Source organism: Maylandia zebra, linkage group LG9 (genome assembly GCF_041146795.1).
Source record: "Maylandia zebra isolate NMK-2024a linkage group LG9, Mzebra_GT3a, whole genome shotgun sequence".
Lineage (NCBI taxonomy): Eukaryota > Metazoa > Chordata > Actinopteri > Cichliformes > Cichlidae > Maylandia > Maylandia zebra.
In genome coordinates, this window is record NC_135175.1 from 37,013,673 (window position 1) to 37,032,532 (window position 18,860).

Here is an 18,860-nt window from a genome sequence, read left to right on the forward strand (position 1 = left end):
AATCCTGGTCGACTGTACCAACCGAGACAAAAAGGAGGTTTATCCCTACATAAAACATTATAGCATCTCATTTGAGATGTTCAAGCTGTGTAAACACTGGGCACCTAGACTGGGTTCTAATGGAACGTGAACTGGTCTTTCCATTCACTCCCATTGAGGTGTTGGCTCAAAAACCGGACAATAAAGGGAATAGAGTAGACAACCCTATTTTAAAGTTTTCAAAAATGGTGTGGCAAGAGGTTCGCAAGAGCTGTAATCTCTCCCCATACTTTCAAAAATATGCACCACTGTGGCTCAACCCCAAAATAAAAATAGGTAAACAAACACTTTATTGGCCACAGTGGCACAAAAAGGCATAACATTAATAAGTGACTTATATGAAGATAACATGTTTATGTCCTTCAATGATTTGACAGTAAAGTTTAATTTGGAAGGACCCGGCCATTTTTGGCGATATTTACAAATGAGAGACTGTCTGAAAGATAAAATAAAATTGTCTCAGGAGAAAAATGTCATAGAGAATTTTTTTGTACTTCCACCCTTAACTGCAAAGGCATCAAAATGGTATCATTTATGTCATTGGGTTAAAAACAACAGATGTAAAAGTCTTAGAAGGGCTTGGGAAAAAGATCTGGATTGTTCCATCGATGAGGGAACATGGGATTCAATTATTTCTGAAAATGGGTTCTACATTAGGGAAGCTAGAGGCAAATGTATTCAATATAAAGTTCTCAATAGGTACTATTATACACCAACGAGACTTCATAAAATGGGAACCAGTAAAGACGACCTGAGCTGGAAGTGCCAAGAAGGAAAAGGTTTGTTAGTACATGCTTTATGGGAATGTCCATTGGTCTTCCCAATATGGGAAAATGTTTTAAAATATATGGAGGGTTAAATTACCTAGATCACCAAGACTGTGCCTATTGGGGGACAGAGGTGAGGTGCCAAAGTCAGACAAAGCAGGCTTTAGAGTGTTAAGCACTGGGATTGTGACATGTGCTCGTCTCATTTTAGCACTTTGGAAAGACCCTCGGACTCCAACCCTAAAAAAGTGGAAAATGACTGAAAATGCTGCATGTGAGAAAATGCTGGGAAGACTGAGCAGTAAGACAGAGACTCTAACAGAACAATGGGACCGTTTTTTTTTTGTTTATATGGGCCTACAACATGAAGACAATGTGAGATACAGTATGAATTAAGAATTAACTGTGTGTGCAACAGTTTATCTATTTATTTATTTATTTATTTTATTTATATTATCTTTATATATTTATTTAATTTTCTTCACTGAGTGTGGTTTTTTTGTTGTTTTGGGTTGTTATGTTATGGTTTTCTTAATTGTTCAAAATAATAAAAAACTTTAATTAATAAATGGCCCCTAAGCTTCTGTTTCATCTCACAGAGCTAAACATCAGTTTGTCTCTCAGATGAACCTTCGATTAATGAGAGAAGAAACAAACATCAATAAAACCACTTTAGCCGGATCTGCGTCCTCGTCGGGATGGAAACGTTTAGATTGGTGTCTCCGTTACTGTCAGCATTTATTCTGTTTACCGGTGGGGAGCAGTAGCACGCCCACATCTCGATAATCGACCTTATTCCAAAGAGGAAGAAGAGGAAGCCGGATCACGTGACCTGTTGGCGGTCAGTTCAGACCCCGGACTCATCAGGACGACGTGGATCCGACGCGGAGGCTGGATGGTGACCCCAAACTGACCTCCTGTAAGAGTATCTACTTGATTGATATGTCATGACAAATGCGCGAGCAAGAAAATAATCAGAGCAAATCAGTTCACGTGCGCAACTAAGTTTAGCGCGCGCAGAACTCGGCAGCCGCGCGCACGTCAGTGCAGACGCTTCAGTAGAATCATTAACATGAAGTAATCCAATGACAGCGGTCACCGCACAGCAAACAGTCACTGTCAATAATTCATTCAGCGAACTTTATTCTTCACGTTTAAAATAAATGCCGTTGAAAACAGTGTAACTCGGTTTAACGCAGGAACCTGAAGTGTCCACAAAGTGACCAATCACATTAGGACTACGGGGGTCCGCCTCCAAACTGCCAAAATTAATTTTATTTACACGAGCGGGATTTCTCTCCGAGCAGAGAGCGCGACGCTGCAGCAGCGCGTGGAAAGCAAAGCAGACGTTCGCGGGTGCACGAGGGCTTCTTTGTGCACGCGGCTGTCTAGGTCTACACGCGCGAAATTTAATTACGCGCATTGTTACAACATAATCATCATCCCGTGGGCCGTGGAGGGAAGAGTCAGGCACAACACCCGTGGGTGCAGAGCTGATAGCCTGGGATCACTTTACTCTCTCCTCTCAGAGTGAAGACGGTGATGGAGGAAGAGGAGGAGGGAGCAGAGGGGAGCAGGTGGTCCCAAGAAGAGCCTCCGTATTTCAACAGTGACCCTGAGCCTCCAAAGTAAGAGTGCGCTGGGTAATGACGACTGTAACAGCTGATATACCTGTGACGTCACATGGATCCTGTTAGTGTAGCTGTTTGTTCACACTGACTACTAAATACTTTTACTTTGAAATGTCAGGCACACTTACACATGTCACCAAACCAGACACACATCAGGCGAACAGTATGTATTCATATGTATTCACTCACCAGCTGCAGGAAACAGAATCAGGTAAGGTCCTCAGGTGAAGCCTGAGTGTGTGGTGTTTGCTGTGACTGGGAAAATCGGGAGGCCTCCTTGTGTAGCGTCACCCAGAACAGTAGGAAAATACTCGTGTGGACAAACAGTGCAGATCAGGTTTTTATTATTTTCACTTTACTGCAGGAGGTCGTTTGACTGTTGTTAGAGCGATACAAATGAAAACGTGTGTGTGTTTGCAGAGGTCAGAGGTCACAGTCTCCAGTAACATGCTATCTGTCCGTGAGGAGTCACTGGTCTCATGAAGAACCTCCATGTTTCAGCAGTGATCCTGAACCCTCAAAGTAAGAAGCAGTTTCTTCTGTAGCATGGACTGATGGAGTCCGTCTTGTTCAGTGAATCATTTACACGACGATCCATGAGTGCGACCTTTAAACTGTCTGTGTGTGAGGGGAGAATGAAACCAGACAACAGAAAGGCACAAGTTAGAGAACAGATTCCAGCGTGCTTGGAGGGGTGAAAGGACTTGGTCTGAATAGAGCCTGAGTGATGAGGGTCACTTGGCCCATGGTGCATATTGGTGGGTGGGCAGGGAGTGAGTCTGGAGGTGTGAGACCTGATTGACCTGAGACACTGACCAGGTCAATCAGGTGGTGTGCGGGGTCACCTGTGATGGTCCTGGTTTACCTGAGACAAAACACTTTTTCAAACACAAGTTTGTCCACTTTGACTTTTCTCTGTGACCATCAGAGCTTCTGCACAGTGTCATCAAATCTGCATGTTTGTCACTGACAGTCGATGATTTTAGTGATAAAGAAATGTGTTCACAGAGGGAGGAAGAGGAAGAGGAGCGGTGTCTGTGAGGAGGAGCAGCTGTCCTGCTGTGCTTTGTGTCAGGACGTCCTGAAGGATCCAGTCTCTACCAGCTGTGGACACTGGTTCTGCAGAGGGTGCTTCTCCTCATACTGGGACCAGTCTGCTTCATCAGGAGACTGGTCCTGTCCCCAGTGTGGAGAAAGATCCAGAGCTGGACTGCAGACAGCCAGTCAGAGCAGCTGTGTACAAAGTAAGACTGAACATCTGTCTGCTGATGGACTCATTTCTGAAAACTGGACTTCTTGTGTTGTTCAGACATTGAAGAGTTTTCTTTCTGTTTTTCTTTCTTTCAGCAGATGTTGGTCTGCAGGAGGTTTTAGATGAACATAAGATCAGTCTGAGGAGGAGATGTGAACGTGTGACTGAAGGAAGTGATGAAACAGGAAGTAGAACCCTCCTCAACAGGATCTACACTGAGCTCTACATCACAGAGGGACAGAGTGAAGAGGTTCATACCCAACATGAGGTGAGGCAGCTGGAGACAGCTTCCAAGATGTACGCCCTCCATGACGCTCCAATCAGGTGCCAGGACATCTTTAAAGCCTTACCTGACCAACAGAGACCCATCAGAGTGGTTCTGACCAACGGCGTGGCTGGTGTTGGAAAAACCTTCTCAGTGCAGAAGTTCACTCTGGACTGGGCAGAGGGCTTGGAGAACCAACATGTCAGTGTGGTGGTTCTGCTTTCATTCAGGGAGCTGAACCTGATCAGAGAGGAGCAGTACAGTCTTCTGGAGCTGCTCCATGTTTTCCATCCAACATTACAGAAGGTCACAGCAGAGAAGCTGGCTGTCTCTCAGCTTTTGTTCATCTTTGACGGCCTGGATGAAAGCAGACTTTCATTGGATTTCACCAACAGGAAGCTGCTGTCTGATGTCACACAGAAGTCATCAGTCAGCCAGCTGCTGACAAACCTCATCCAGGGGAATCTGCTTCCCTCGGCTCTCGTCTGGATAACTTCCCGACCTGCAGCAGCCAATCAGATCCCTCCTACATGTGTTGACAGGCTAACAGAAGTACGAGGCTTCACCGACGCCCAGAAGGAGGAGTACTTCAGGAGGAAATTCAGTGATGAAGAGCTGTCCAGCAGAATCATCTCCCACATGAAGACATCCAGGAGCCTCCACATCATGTGTAGAATCCCAGTCTTCTGCTGGATCACTGCTACAGTTCTGGAGCACATGTTGATTACAGAGCAGAGAGGAGAGCTGCCCAAGACCCTGACTGACATGTACTCACACTTCCTGCTGGTTCAGACAAAGAGGAAGAAGAACAAGTACCACGAGGGACATGAGACGAGTCCACAGGAGCTGACGGAGGCTGACAGGGAAGTTCTTCTGAAGCTGGGGATGCTGGCGTTTGAACATCTGGAGAAAGGAAACATCATGTTCTACCAAGAAGACCTGGAGCAGTGTGGTCTGGATGTGACAGAGGCCTCGGTGTACTCAGGAGTTTGTACAGAGATCTTCAAAAGCGAGTGTGTGATCTTCCAGAAACCAGTCTACTGCTTTGTTCATCTGAGCATTCAGGAGTTTCTGGCTGCAGTCTACATGTTCCACTGTTTCACCAGCAGGAAGACAAAGGTGCTGAGGGATTTTCTGGATATCTGGAATGACATCACATCGCTTCATGAGTTTCTGTCAAAAAGTATGTTGAGATCCCTCCAGAGTAAAAATGGCCACCTGGACCTGTTTGTCCGCTTCCTTCATGGCCTCTGTCTGGAATCCAACCAGAGACTCTTAGAAGGTCTGCTGGGTCAGACAGAGAACAGTCCAGGAACCATCCAGAGAGTCATTAAGAGTCTGAAGAAGATGAACAGTGATAAAATCTCTCCTGACAGAAGCATCAACATCTTCCACTGTCTGATGGAGATGAACGACCTCTCAGTACATCAGGAGATCCAAGAGTTCCTGAAGTCAGAGAACAGATCAGAGAAACTCTCTGAGATCCACTGCTCAGCTCTGGCCTTCATGCTGCAGATGTCAGAGGAGGTTCTGGATGAGTTGGACCTGCAGAAGTACAACACATCAGAGGACGGACGACTGAGACTGATTCCAGCTGTGAGGAACTGCAGAAAGGCTCGGTGAGTCCAGATGTGCTCATTAACATCCTTAATCAGTGTAGAAACACACCCAGTATATTTGCAGACTGTATTCCCTCTCCCACCATATTGTGGGCTCTGCACCAACATGGCGAAGTGTCACTTAGAGAGAATTTGAAATTGTGCAGCAGAAGTTAGATATTTTTGTCTTACACCTGATGTGATAATTCTGTTCTGTGATTGCAACATGATGTAATTCAGCCAGGGGCCCGTTCTTCGTACCTCGCTTACTACATCCAAGATCAAATCATCGCGCCAACTTTGAGCTCGCTAATCCGGTTCTCCGAACACACCTGTTGTTGACGATTAGTACAGCTGGATGAAGTAATGTGAGATCACTGGGTGGCTTAAAAGGGCCTACGCATCGATAGTAGAAACATTGATCAGCAACCCTTTAATTGGTCGTCGAAAATGTCGAAGGAGCGCGCTCGGTATTTTTCGGCAGCAGAGCAAGAACTCTTGATTGAGGGATTTCAGGAGTTTCAGAGTTTAAACGCAAGGGAACACTGCAAAGGCTGCAAAAGCAAGGAGCGAGGGCTGGCAGGAAGTTGCTGACAAATTAAACTCGTAAGTAATTTAATAATAATAATAATAATGGATTGGATTTATATAGCGCTTTTCAAGGCACCCAAAGCGCTTTACAATGCTACTATTGCCACAATGCACCCCTCGTCAACAAGTTGGTTAAGTGAATAATACCCTCACGGGAAAATCGATATCTCTCTATGAGCACACTGTCGCGCTGAGCTAAAGGATCCTGTCTGTCCCGCAATATACGCTGAATTCTGAGGACTCTCCTTATCAATCTTGCACCTTCCACAATGGGTGGCTCGCGTATACGGACAGGACATGGCTGCGACAGACTTCCCAAATCCACCTTCGCTTTTATAGCCGTGGTCTCTCATCTTGATTACGCGAAGTAATTGTGTGGATGCCCTGTGAGGGCATCCACACAATTGAGTTCCTGTTTCTCTTTAAACTTTATTCTTATAGTTGCTCTGCGTTTTTCGGCACTTAATTACTCCCTCAGTTTTCAGCCGATTTTCTCCGTTCAAACTCTAAACTGTTCTGCTATTTCTGCTTATTCCAGCTATATCTTTTGGTGTTTATTACTATTATACTTTTTAAAATATTACACTTTTTTCCTTTTTTTTGTCCCATTGAAATGAATGGAAAACTTCCACAATTCTGCTAAAACTTGCTTGTCTTTGAAACTTAACTACTTCCTCATACTTTCACCTAGAAACTCCATTCAAACTTTAAAATGTTCTCAAATGATTGGGCTATTCCTGTGTGATTCAGCTTTTTCATATCTGTTACCGTTTTCATTTAATGCCTCTTTAAGTTTTCAGTTGCAGTTTTGTGATTTTTCAGAAAATGCATGCGTTGCTATGGTTGCTATGCAATTAACTCACAGTGAGTACTGGTGCGTTCTGAATTTTCTCTTCATGTCTGAACAACTTCTTGCTACTCGTTCAATTTCCACTCAAGCCCCACAAATTATACATCAAAACGTAGGTATTTTTTCTGGCTTTAAGACCGTGTCACTATAATTATTGTGCGAGTTACGGTTTTTTCACAATTTGCCTTGAAGTGACACAAGGTCTAAAAACTCCCCATTCAAAGTCTATGGGGATGTTGTGAAACTCAGAGCTGAAATACTGAAACTGAAGGCATTTTCAAATCGTCATATCTCCTTTTTTTTTTTTTTTTTTTTTTTGGCCTGTCCCGTTTGGCTTTTTTGCCATCAGAATTGTTGTCTAAAGGCAAAGAAAGATGCCCAACGGATTTACTTTACCAAACTGACCATCCCAGACTTGCCGTAATGGTCCATTTGATTCACCTTTTATTGTTTATTTTATTTTCACTTACTGAATACGGGACAGACTTGACTGGGGGAAAGAAGGGGAGAAAGAAAGAGAAACAGCTGAGAAGAGGGACGGGGGAGAAGGGCAAAAGACAAAAACCAACAGAACGGGCAGAGGAAAAAAAATGCATATATCAATCACCTGGATCACCTGCTGAGAAAGAAAAAAGAAAGCAAGCAGAAGAGAACAAGAGTAATAGAATAAACAACATCACAATGATATATGGGAATATGACAGTAAATACTAAATGTTAAACATTATTGTGCAGCACATAAGATCAACAGAACACAGTGTGCTTTGAGGTAGGAGCCAAAAAGGGTGTAGTTTGTGGGTGTGATCACCCGTGTGTACACCTGTGAGCATGGACGCGCTTGTTTTTTGTTTTTTAAAAGGTTCCTTCATGTAATAATCTGCTAGAGGGTGTGGGGGGGCCACAGCCCCGTCCTCCAGGGCGTGAAGCAGGTATGGAGGAGATCAAAACTCCAGACATCCAGAGGCCCCCAGAACACAAGAGACCAAGGAAGACCAACAGAGGGGCAGCTGCGCCACTGTCCCGGAAAGAGCTGAGGAGAGTCCCAGATGAGGGCTCACTCAGCAGCTGCGGAGCAGAAGCCAGGGGGAGTTGCAGTGACGCGCCCGTGAGCTCCGCCGGCAGCCAGCTGTGCCTGAGTGACCGAGCCCCAGGCCGAGAGGCCGGGGGCACCCCACCTCCGAAGTGGCCCGAGCGAGCCCCAGGCTCCAGGCCCCGATAAGCGGCCGCCAAGGAGTGAGCCGGTGTGTACCTGGACGCCCATCCCCGGACACAAAGAACCACCAACGCACCGATGTCTGAGGGGGTCCGCCACTGGCAGGGGAAGTGGTGGTAGGGGGAGATAGGCCTCCAAACCTTGGAGGGCCTGAGATGTCCCCAGAGAGGTGGCGCCTGACACCCAACCTGACATATAGACACAGACATACAGGCACACACAGATACAAACATCCATTCCCACCCTCATGCTCTCATATGCACTTACTCCACACTCAACCAACGTGGAGACAGACATAAAGAGACGTTGTACACACGATCACACTCCCCAAGCGTACTCTACAAACCGGGTCTAGGTGCCCCCGCCCCTGGAGGGGGGAACTGCACCCAGACCCAGGTGGTGTTTCCCTTTTCCCTGCGGTGGGGGGAGGCAGACCGCCCCGACTCCGCAGCAGCAGGAAGGCTCCACACTCCAGACCGCAGTCGGACGGCCAACTCCTCCTCCTAGCCCCCCCGCTCCAGCAGGTCGCAGAGAATGGGGGTGAGAGAAGACTCCAAACCTCCCTCCACCCGCTCATTGTAATGTTGATGCATGTGTGTTCTAAGGTGCATTTAAAACCCAGGAGGGCTTGGAGCTACCTGCCAGAGAGCAGCAGGTAAGCGCATGGTCTCTCCTGCTAGCCCTCAATGTCTACGTGTATTTAAAATTGAGAGGTGGGCAACGATGCCAGGGGTGGGGTGTACACCCTGATGGTACTTTGGACTCCGTGTATCGTGCCCACCCCCAAGATCCTATATGTATGTGTAATGAGAGTGTGAGTAATGTGAATGTCTAAGTTGTGGGATAAAATTGAGGCAGAGGCAGCCAGAAGGGGACAGAGGGGGGGGTAGCCTCCTCTGCACCCTGGTGACATACCCCTACTCCAAGGCCCTGCATGTGTGGGTGGTTGTGGTGGAGCGGGAAGAGGGAGGCAGCTGGAGATGGGGAGGGAAGGAAGGGAGGGGCAAGTGACCCCTCCCTGGGGCCAGCTCCCCCGCTGACCCCAGTAGGCACCCCCACACTCCGCGACCCGCCAGGGAAAGGGGGCCCAGGCCCATCCAGACCGGGCCCAGTGCAGCAGCGCCGCCCGGCCCCACAGAGCCCGGGACAGTCCACCCAACCCCACCACAGAGAAAACTGCACCCACCCCACCATCCACTCATCTTCCAGACTACATAAGACAATAAACACCCAGGCTGAGATCTTCCTCCACCTCTCCTGTATCTCCCCCTCCTGCAGAGGGAGCTCCTGAGGAGAGGAAAGCTCCTGCAAGATGTGACAATCTCCCCCACCAGTTGAAGAGCCCCCAGGTGGCTCGACGCACCGGCGTCACCCTGCTCCAGGGCTGGGCCCCCATGCACCCACCCGCCCACAACCCCGGCAACACACCAACCAGGACCCAAGCCCCCGAGGCCCGGTCCGGGTCCCAGCCCAGAGACGGAGCGCCCCCAGAACCTCACGCCCATCCCGAACCCACCCAGGGGCAGCCAGGCTACCAGGTCAGTAACCCACGTCCGTCAGCACAGACCCTCCCCTAGCCCCGCTGCACGCAGCCGCGAGGAAACAGTCACCTGAGAGCCAACAGAGCCCCTAACCGGACATGACCGCTACCCTGGGTTGAGCCCCCCAAGGAAGATGCCTCCGGGGAACCCCCCGACGCCCTAAGCCTGTCCCTACCCCCACGTCATATCTCCTTAACGAAGCAAAGTTAAGACATGAGGCTTGTCCCCGTATATCTTCAGACACTCGTGACGCTCACAATTCAAGAATTATTTTCTCACCTATTTCTCACCTATTACTCTCTGCCATCTATAATCCAGTTTTGAGATCCCTTCCCAGACGCCTTAACGCCCACTCACATCCTGGGCCATCTGACCTCAGGAATTCGCATGATAAGGTGGGGCCAGGTTTCACAATGAGCTCACCCGAAACTCTGGCTGATTGGGACCCACACCCAGTTTCACACCTTGGCTCAGGCGATTAGAGGATCATCAGGGGGTCCTTTTGTCCCTCTGTGGGGGGTCACTCCCACTAGGTTTATATCTGGGACTCTCCACCATTTGACCTTAGAACTGAAGAAGCTTCTCGGATGAGAGGTGAAACGTCTTCAAGCAACCTAAAGAAGTCCAGACGCTTTTCTTTGCAAGCTCCTTTGACTACGATGACCTGGATGACTGAGAACCTTCACAGACTCACCTATTACCATTCTGAGATGAGTTAGACTTGTTTGAGGGTAGGAAATCTGTCCTCCTCTCAGTTTTCAAACTCTGAAAATGAAGCCGTTTCTTCTCTCGTCATATCTCCGCGACAAAGTTACAAAGAGCTATGAAAATCACAGTCAAAGTTCACCAAAGTCCGCTGATTCACCCAGTACAAGAATTATGATTCTATCCCACCTAGTTTTGTGAGTTACACGACGTTTTGTAACTCCAAAAAACGGCGTTTTTCGCCTCTGAGCGCGATCTAATTCTGACTGCTCATCACCCTGTTTTCCAGGCGCCCGCTCTCTTTCCCAGTGGCGCAGTTGGTAATGAAACGGATCTTCAGACCAAAGTTCATGGGTTCAATTCCACCTTGGCCCACATGTTTTTTTTCACTAAAAATTGATACACTATCACAGGCCTGTAATTCATATTGATAATTTATTACATTTCGGCAAAGTTTAATGATTTTAGCAGCTTTTCTAATATGGACCTCAGATTCTTGTTAACAGTCCATGGCAGAAATACATACAAGTACACAGCCTGATGAAGCAGAAAGAAGCAGTACCTCTGATTGGTGGACTGAAATTGAGCAGAACCAGGTTGTTCTGCCTCTTTTCACCAGAAAGTTCAGTGTTTTCTCAGCCTCTTCTGTTGTTTTTAATAAGAATTTTCAGCTTTTTCACCTTTTTTCAGGTATATGAGAACCAGTTTGGCTCAGTGACATGAGTATGAGATGAAATTCTGCTGATTTACCTCTTTTCTGCCAAATCTTCAACCATTTTACCTCTTATCAACATAATTCTCAGCAGCTTCTGCTCTTTTCAGCAGAATTCTGCTCATTCAACTCTTTTCAGCAGAAAGAGCAGAATTTTCACCTCTTGTCAGCCCAAATTCATCTTATTCACCTCTGCTGCAAAATTTTCCGGCTTTTCACCTCTTATCAGCATAAATCTCAGCTGTTTTAAGAAAAAAACCTCCTTTGAGCAGAAATTCTGCTGATTCACCTCTTTTTTGCAGAATTTTCAGCCTTTTCACCTCTTTTCATAACAATTCTCAGCAGCTTCTGCTCATTTTAGCAAAATTGTCAGTCTCTCCACCTCTTCTTTGTGAGAATGAGTTTGGCTTAGTGAGACAAGTTGCTGCTTTGAGACCAGAAGGGCCAGGTTCGAATCTTGCTCAGGGCAACATTTTTTTTTCACCACTTTTCAGCAAAAATTTCTCCTTCTTCACCTGTTTTCTGCAAAATTTTCAGTTTCTTCACCGCCACACAACTTTTTGCAATTTTTTAACTTTTTCAGCTTTTTTCAGCAGACATCTTACGCGTTAAGGCATCCACACAGCATTTTCGCAGGAAATGCAAATTTTTCTAGTTTACTATTACTACTCTAAAATATGAATTACATCTGAAATAATCAAATACATGAAATAGAATGATTAATAGTACATTTCCTTTTTTTTAGGAAATGACCTGTATGTATCTGTATGAAATCAATGAAAGAATCAAATACTGCATTATCTTTAGTTACATTGATAATATTTATTTATGGAAAAACAGTGGAAATATATCGCTGTTGCTTTCTTATAAATGAAGCGGACATACCTGAGTGGCCGCGATCTAATCCTGTTTACATAAAGTAAGCCTGCTCCCAAGCAGGTTTACGCTTACGGATCTGTTGCTATGACAGCAAGTCCTGGATGAGCTTCGGAGAACCGAACAATCCAAGATCACGCGAAATCGTCAACAATCAAATCCAGCTAACTTACTTAGCGAGGTACGAAGAACAGACCCCAGGAGTGGGTAATGAGCACCATGCACTGCAGTGTGATGAACGCATGGGAGGTATCTCCTTTTTACCATCCTTACAACATGCCCAGCTAACCTGCTCAATGCAACACAATGCATGACTTCACAGTCGGAGCCAAGATCTTACTTTTCCATTCTGTTTGTGCTTTTCCTGCAACATTTGAGTTTTTGAATCAAGAATAAAGATTTCTTAGAATCTTAGTTATGTTATAATAATGTAAGTTAAACGTTTACTAAATGTGGTGCGGCAGAAATTCAACATCTTTACCGTCTCTTTTCTCGTTGAGTTCCAGATTGTTTCTAGCTGATCCCAGAGACTTGCTTTGGATGAAACTTTTGTGTAACCTATCTTTGAATCCACTAAATTCCAGATCTGTTCAGTTGGAATCAAATCTGTACTTTGGCCATCACATCAATTCCAATACTTCACATTGTTTTCTCTTGGTCAGGTAATCTTTGTACAGACTTGAAGAATGCTTGGGGTCATCGTCTCATTGCATGAACCCATGACTACTCAGTTTCAGTCCAGAAGAGATTGCCCACACAGTTTGAAGAAATGGAAGCCCACGCAATCATCAAATATCTGCCGTGTTTTACTAAATTTTTAATCCTATTTGTCTCAAAGACCTTCCAGCATCATAAAGTCCTTTTAATGCAGATGTTTCCTTCTCAATGAGCTCTCGATATACTATTTTTCAAGTCAAGTGGCTTTATTTTCATTTCAACCATGTTCAGTGGTACAGTACAAAGTGAAACGAGACAGCGTTCCTCCAAAACATCAGATTATGACATCACTCTGTTTTCTGTTTGGATGCTTCACATCTGTTTTATAACTCACATTTTATTTTCTGTTCACAGACTGAGTTCTTGTGGACTCTCAGAGACTCACTGTGAAGTTGTGGCCTCAGCTCTGAAGTCCAACCCCTCCCACTTGACAGAGCTGGACATGAGCTTTAACAACCTGCAGGATTCAGGTGCAAAGCTGTCCGCCGGACTGAAGAGTCCAAACTGTCAACTTAGGATTCTGAGGTCAGTTTACTGATTTGAGCTGTGATATTTATTAAATAAACATTTATATCAGTTTACTTTTTGAATACGATTAAAATGTATTTGTTTCTAATGTTTATATTCAGATTTAAAGGCTGCAGCCTGTCAGAGGTGAGCTGTGCTGCTTTGACCTCTGCTTTAAAGACTAACCCCTCCCATCTGGTAGAGCTGCACCTGAGTGGAAATGACCAGAAGGAATCCGATGTCAAGGGTCTGTGTCCTTATCTGGAAAGCCCTCACTGTAAACTACAGACTCTGAGGTCAGTATGAGAAACACGTGTGGCTTTGTTGAGGCCTGAGCTGCTCGAGCTGGCATGCCCCATGCAAGCCGGCTTCTATACAGTTAGCATGTACGGGGCCCAGCCGTGTTTTTGGTGGGCTTGGTTCCACCTCCTCTACTATGACACCACCTCACTGCAGTTGCACCTTTTGCCTGGTACCTAATAGTAACTCCCAGTGGTTTCCACCTGGGTGGGTCCTCTGGGGCTGCTTTTCCACCTCGCTGGGCTGTGGTGGGCTAAGGCCTCCTCTGTGGGGTGTGATTGTGGAAGGTGGGGTTGTGTGTGGTTGGTGGGTTACCCCCCTGGTCCCCTACCATTAGGTTTCCTCTCTTCTTGTAATTCACAGCACTAGCATAGTACACACTCACATAAGATTTAATAGCTATATTTACTAGGGCTGGGTGATATATCGAGTTTTTAAAAAATATCGATATATTTTTATACGAGATATAAGGTGTGACAATATCCTTTATATCGATATAGTCTATGTTACGTTATAATTATACTTGTGGAGCCGCAAGTTTGCCTCTTTTACGTCCACTTTTGTCTTTACGCAACGTTACTCGGCCTCGCCCCTCCTCCCCCATCGCTTCACCTGCAGGAAGCGACAAGATGGACATGGCAAATCTCCGTTAACGAGCACATCGCCCCATGCGTGGGGCTGGACGCCGTCAACGTGTTAGCTAGCTAACCACGCTAACGCCATGCAGCCCAGAGGCGCTGCGCAGCCTAAAATCCTTGCATTTTCTCAAAAGTTGACAGCGTGCCTTATGTATGAATTCTGTTTGTGCTTGATGGCCGCGAACCGATTTTATGTGGTACACAGCACTCAGCAATCTGTCAAAAATGTTTTAGTACGACTTTGGTTTGATGGATTGTCGGAGCATTACGGCTACCGAGGAGCCTTCGCGGAGTGATACGTACTGTGCTTCAACGTAATATTACCCTACTGTGTATAAGGACTATAAATGGCACCTGTTAAGAGACGTGGTTAGGAAGAGGATTTCAAACTCAATGCTGTCAGTCACGCAGTACAAGTTGGGAACAGAGCAGCTGTGAAATCTGTCTTTGTTACTATGCTCAGTGTCTTTTAGTTTACATTTTGACTGCACAATTGTGAGCTTTTTGTTATGCACAAAAACAACATTGTTTTCTTTTATTTATGGAGCATTATTATTTAATAAATGCTCATAATTTATTTTTGAGTAAATTTTATGTACATCTATGCTCTATGTTAATAAAAGTGCCTGTGTGACATCTGGGACACAGCTTTGACTAAGAACTCTTTTTGTTCTTACTTTATGGCTTTTAAAAAAAAATCGAGATATATATCTTATATCACCGTCCAGGTAAAAAATATCGAGATATGAATTTTGGGTCATATCGCCCAGCCCTAATATTTACATACGACTGTAGGACTAACTGTAGGGGCTGGGGCAGGCTGGGTTAATTATTTATAATAATAATATAATAACATGGAAAAACAGACCTGCAATAGAAACATATTTATGAGCAACGGGAATAAAAATGACCGAGCTAAGATCCTGTGGGACTTCCAGATACAGACGGACAAAATGGTGGTGGCTAACCAACCGGACATAGTGGTAGTGGACAAACAGAAGAAGACGGCCGTAGTGATCGATGTAGCGGTTCCGAATGACAGCAATATCAGGAAGAAGGAACACGAGAAGCTGGAGAAATACCAAGGGCTCAGAGAAGAGCTCGAGAGGATGTGGAGGGTGAAGGTAACGGTGGTCCCAGTGCAGTGGCTCCCAAGCTAGGCAAGTGGCTCCAGCAGATCCCGGGAACAACAGCGGAGATCTCTGTCCAGAAGAGCGCAGTCCTGGGAACAGCTAAGATACTGCAGGACCCAATAAAAATGTAGATGGGCCAGTAAGACTCTGATTCACTAACCTGAGGGATGTTAGGTAGGACACCTAATTATTATTAAGGTTAATTAACATCTATGCCATCATAACGTCTGTTTTCAGCAACAGAAAAACTTTGCAGAATGGAAACCAACGTGAAAGGCCTGTTTTTTTTTTTTTTTTCTCCTTTGAATGTTTGCTCATTAATGAGAAACATGTATTTCTTATCCAGTCACTCCATGAATCAACAGAATAATTGATAGAAATCAAGATTACTTAAATATTCCACAGCTGCAGCTCAAGTAGAGACCTTCCTCATTTGGGTTTTTATCATAGTATTCTGATGTTTGAACTCTGGTGATTCGAGTGGCTTTGATGGGAGTGTAAATATCATCACATCAAAACCTTAGATTAGATGTGTGCAGTGCAGATTCATCCTGACCATGAAGGGATTGAGTTTAACTCCTCTTTTCAAATATTATGGTTCTGTCATAATGCTGGTGTTATATTGGATTCTTGTGGTGAAAAGAGCAGAACTGAAAGATGATGCCTTCATTTTCCCGGTCCATTTACTTTCCAACCCTCACCTGTAGTCATGAGATCTGGGTAATAACTGAAAGAGGAAGGTCGTGAATGCAACCGGCCAGATTTCACCATAATGTTGCTGAGCTTAAACATGAGATGAGGGCCTTCGACATCCAGACGGATCTCAGAGTAGAACTGCTCCTCCTTCGTATCGAAAGAGTCATATATAGAGTATAGCGATTCAAACGCTTTGGGCCTCTGGTTAGGACGCCTCCTGGAGGTTGTTTTCAGTTAGAGAGGAGGAGACCCCATGAGTAGAGGGTCATGGATGGATTTGTATTCAGAATCAGTATCAGAATCCTTCCTTAACCCCGTATTAATGCTTTTAAACTTTGAAATCCAAGGATATTATCAGAGGCAGATTTCCTTCCTATTTCCTGTTTTTCCTGCAGCTGTGTCCATCTGTATCACTCTGGCTTCACAGTGTGATTTAGGACTTTCATCCATCTTTACACTGAAGGAGGATTAAACACTTTGGATCATTTTTATCTTTGCAGGTCGTTTTTTTTTTTTTTTTTTATACAAGAATCCATTTTTGGTTAATTGTTTGTTTGGTTTTTAACGGATGTTTTCGGTTATCAGCGTCATCTGTAGACTGATCATTTAGGTATATCCCAGTTTTTTGTTTTAAAGTTATACGGCACTCTCTACAATGAGCTGAAGACATGTGTCCCTCTGTCTCTGTCCTCTCGGGCCTTGTTGTGGCTCCTCTGCTCTCTGTTATCCAGAGCTCAGTTAGACTCATGTGTGAGTGTAAGAGCGTCACACACATATCTTTTCCCAGGGTGACATTGGAAGAAGTGTATAAATGAAACTCGCAGCACTCACAGAGACGTTCACTGTGTACGCTTTTGCTTCATGGAAGTAAAATAACTTCTGTTGTGTTTTATTCTTTTTTCAGATTAGATTCATGCAGTTTATCAGAAACCAGCTGTGATCATCTGGTCTCAGCTCTGAAGTCCAACCCCTCCCATCTGAGAGAGTTGGACCTGAACTATAACATGAACCTGCAGGACTCAGGAGTGAAGATGCTGTGTGGATTTCTGCAGAGTCCAGACTGTAATCTGGAGACACTCAGGTCAGAGTCTGTCATGTTTCTGTCCGACAATATTGTGAGTGAAAGTTGACTGTGGGTTGAATATCAACTAAGGTAGTAGATCAATCAGATGACCACACTAATGACATATAGAGAGTTTGGTTGGGGGAGCAGACAGTTTGTCCTTTTTAATTCACTTCATATTTTCAAATTCCTTCAGTTTCAGTCTCTGCGGTTTGTCAGAGATCAGCTGTGCATATCTAGCATCAGCGCTGACGTCCAACCCCTCCCATCTGAAACATCTGGAGCTGAGTAACAACAATGTGCAGGATGCAGGAGTGAAACATCTGTGTGGGTTTCTGGAGCGTCCCTGCTGTACACTGGAGAAACTGAGGTCAGACATCACATTTTAGTTGTTGCTGAAATGAATATGTGACAGTTGCAGATATGACTGTTATACTGACCCCACTGAGTCTTCACTGTAAAATCAGTTGTTTTCAGTGATTTTCATCCAATCGTAGACACTTCTCAGAGTAGCAGTTGTAAGATTGTCTCATGATTTGTGATTTTAATCCATAAAAACTGTACTGGCTGAAATATTCAGAGATAAATATGTCCTTACACTTTTATAGCCTTCCAGCTGTATCTTAAAGTAGACAAACTGAAAATAATAACGTTGTCCTGCATGAAGTATGTGGGCTCTGTGCTCTAGCACTAGCTTTTCTCCTGTAATGTAATTAGTCTGCATGAGTTCTGGCATAAGGGTGTTTTAGAGGAAGTAACATGTTGTCGGCCGTATTAATGAGAGGTCTTTTTCACTGTTTGAAACTGCATGTTGGCTTCAGGTGTTTGAAACGCTGATAAATAAACTTGCATGTTTTTAAAGTTTAAGGAGCTGCAGCTTGTCGCACATCAGCTGTACTTCTCTGGCTTCAGCTCTGAAGTCCAACCCCTCTCATCTCAGAGAGCTGGACCTGAAGTACAACAACCTGAAGGATTTAGACGTGAAGCAGCTGTCTGATCTTGTGGAGACTCCAGACTTAAGAGTGGAGTGAGTCACTGCTGATTTTAGCAACACTGTGTTACATGTATATTATTATGTATGCAGTATATCCCAGAGCTTGATTTAGCTAAAGATGATGGTGATGGCTGTTGTCTGTGTTGATCTTTGCAGGAGATAAAGCTGGATGTAGCTGACAGCCAGTAAGATGCACAGAGATACCTGCCCTCTTTTTGTCTCTCCGCAGCTTGGTTGGTTCTGATTGGACCTCATCTCTCCGCAACATTATTATCTCATTTTTATACACACTGACAAACGTATCAGTACATTTCATCCTGGTTTGGTTTTTGTTATCATCTTGTTTTCATCATGGAATAAATGTTGTTACTTTTTACTGTTTGTTCGTTGTTAGAGTTTAATTAGCATCCCGGTCGTGTTGGCTGTGAGCTCCATGTTTTTGTAAAAAAAGAAAAATTCTTTTTGTTTAAATGAAGTTATTATTATTTTCACTTTGTCTTCTGTGAGTTTTGTGCTTGTAGTTAGGGGGTGGGTTTAAAAAAATCGATTTTAGCTTGAATAACACAATATCGATTCATTAAATCCTAGATTAATATTTAAATATAAATGTATTTTACCAGAAATGCCAGAATCTCAGTTTAACGCTCACAAACCATTTAACAACCACCAAACAGCTAAAACTGTAAATGAGAGCAAACAAACAGAATCCACACGAAGACGTAAACACAAAGCGTGAATCGTCCACCCAACGGCGCATACAGCCGACAGCTCAC

The 18,860-nt window shown here is 44.7% G+C and overlaps 1 protein-coding gene across 3 annotated transcripts; it reads left to right on the forward strand.

The window, feature by feature from the left end:
- Positions 1-1,612: 1,612 nt before the first annotated feature.
- On the forward strand, positions 1,613-18,578 carry LOC101483068 (NACHT, LRR and PYD domains-containing protein 12). 3 transcript variants are annotated; one of them, XM_076888619.1, is made up of 11 exons: positions 1,613-1,725; positions 2,336-2,434; positions 2,858-2,959; positions 3,446-3,681; positions 3,785-5,573; positions 13,111-13,281; positions 13,386-13,559; positions 16,935-17,111; positions 17,290-17,463; positions 17,956-18,120; positions 18,244-18,578. In XM_076888619.1, the coding sequence occupies exons 2-11, from the start codon at positions 2,349-2,351 to the stop codon at positions 18,248-18,250; spliced, it is 3,081 nt and encodes a 1,026-aa protein (XP_076744734.1). In that variant the 5' UTR covers positions 1,613-1,725; positions 2,336-2,348; the 3' UTR covers positions 18,251-18,578. The 3 variants fall into 3 exon arrangements, with proteins under 3 accessions (XP_076744734.1, XP_076744735.1, XP_076744736.1); XM_076888620.1 differs by having other exon boundaries at positions 3,788-5,573; XM_076888621.1 differs by lacking the exon at positions 2,858-2,959.
- Positions 18,579-18,860: the final 282 nt, after the last annotated feature.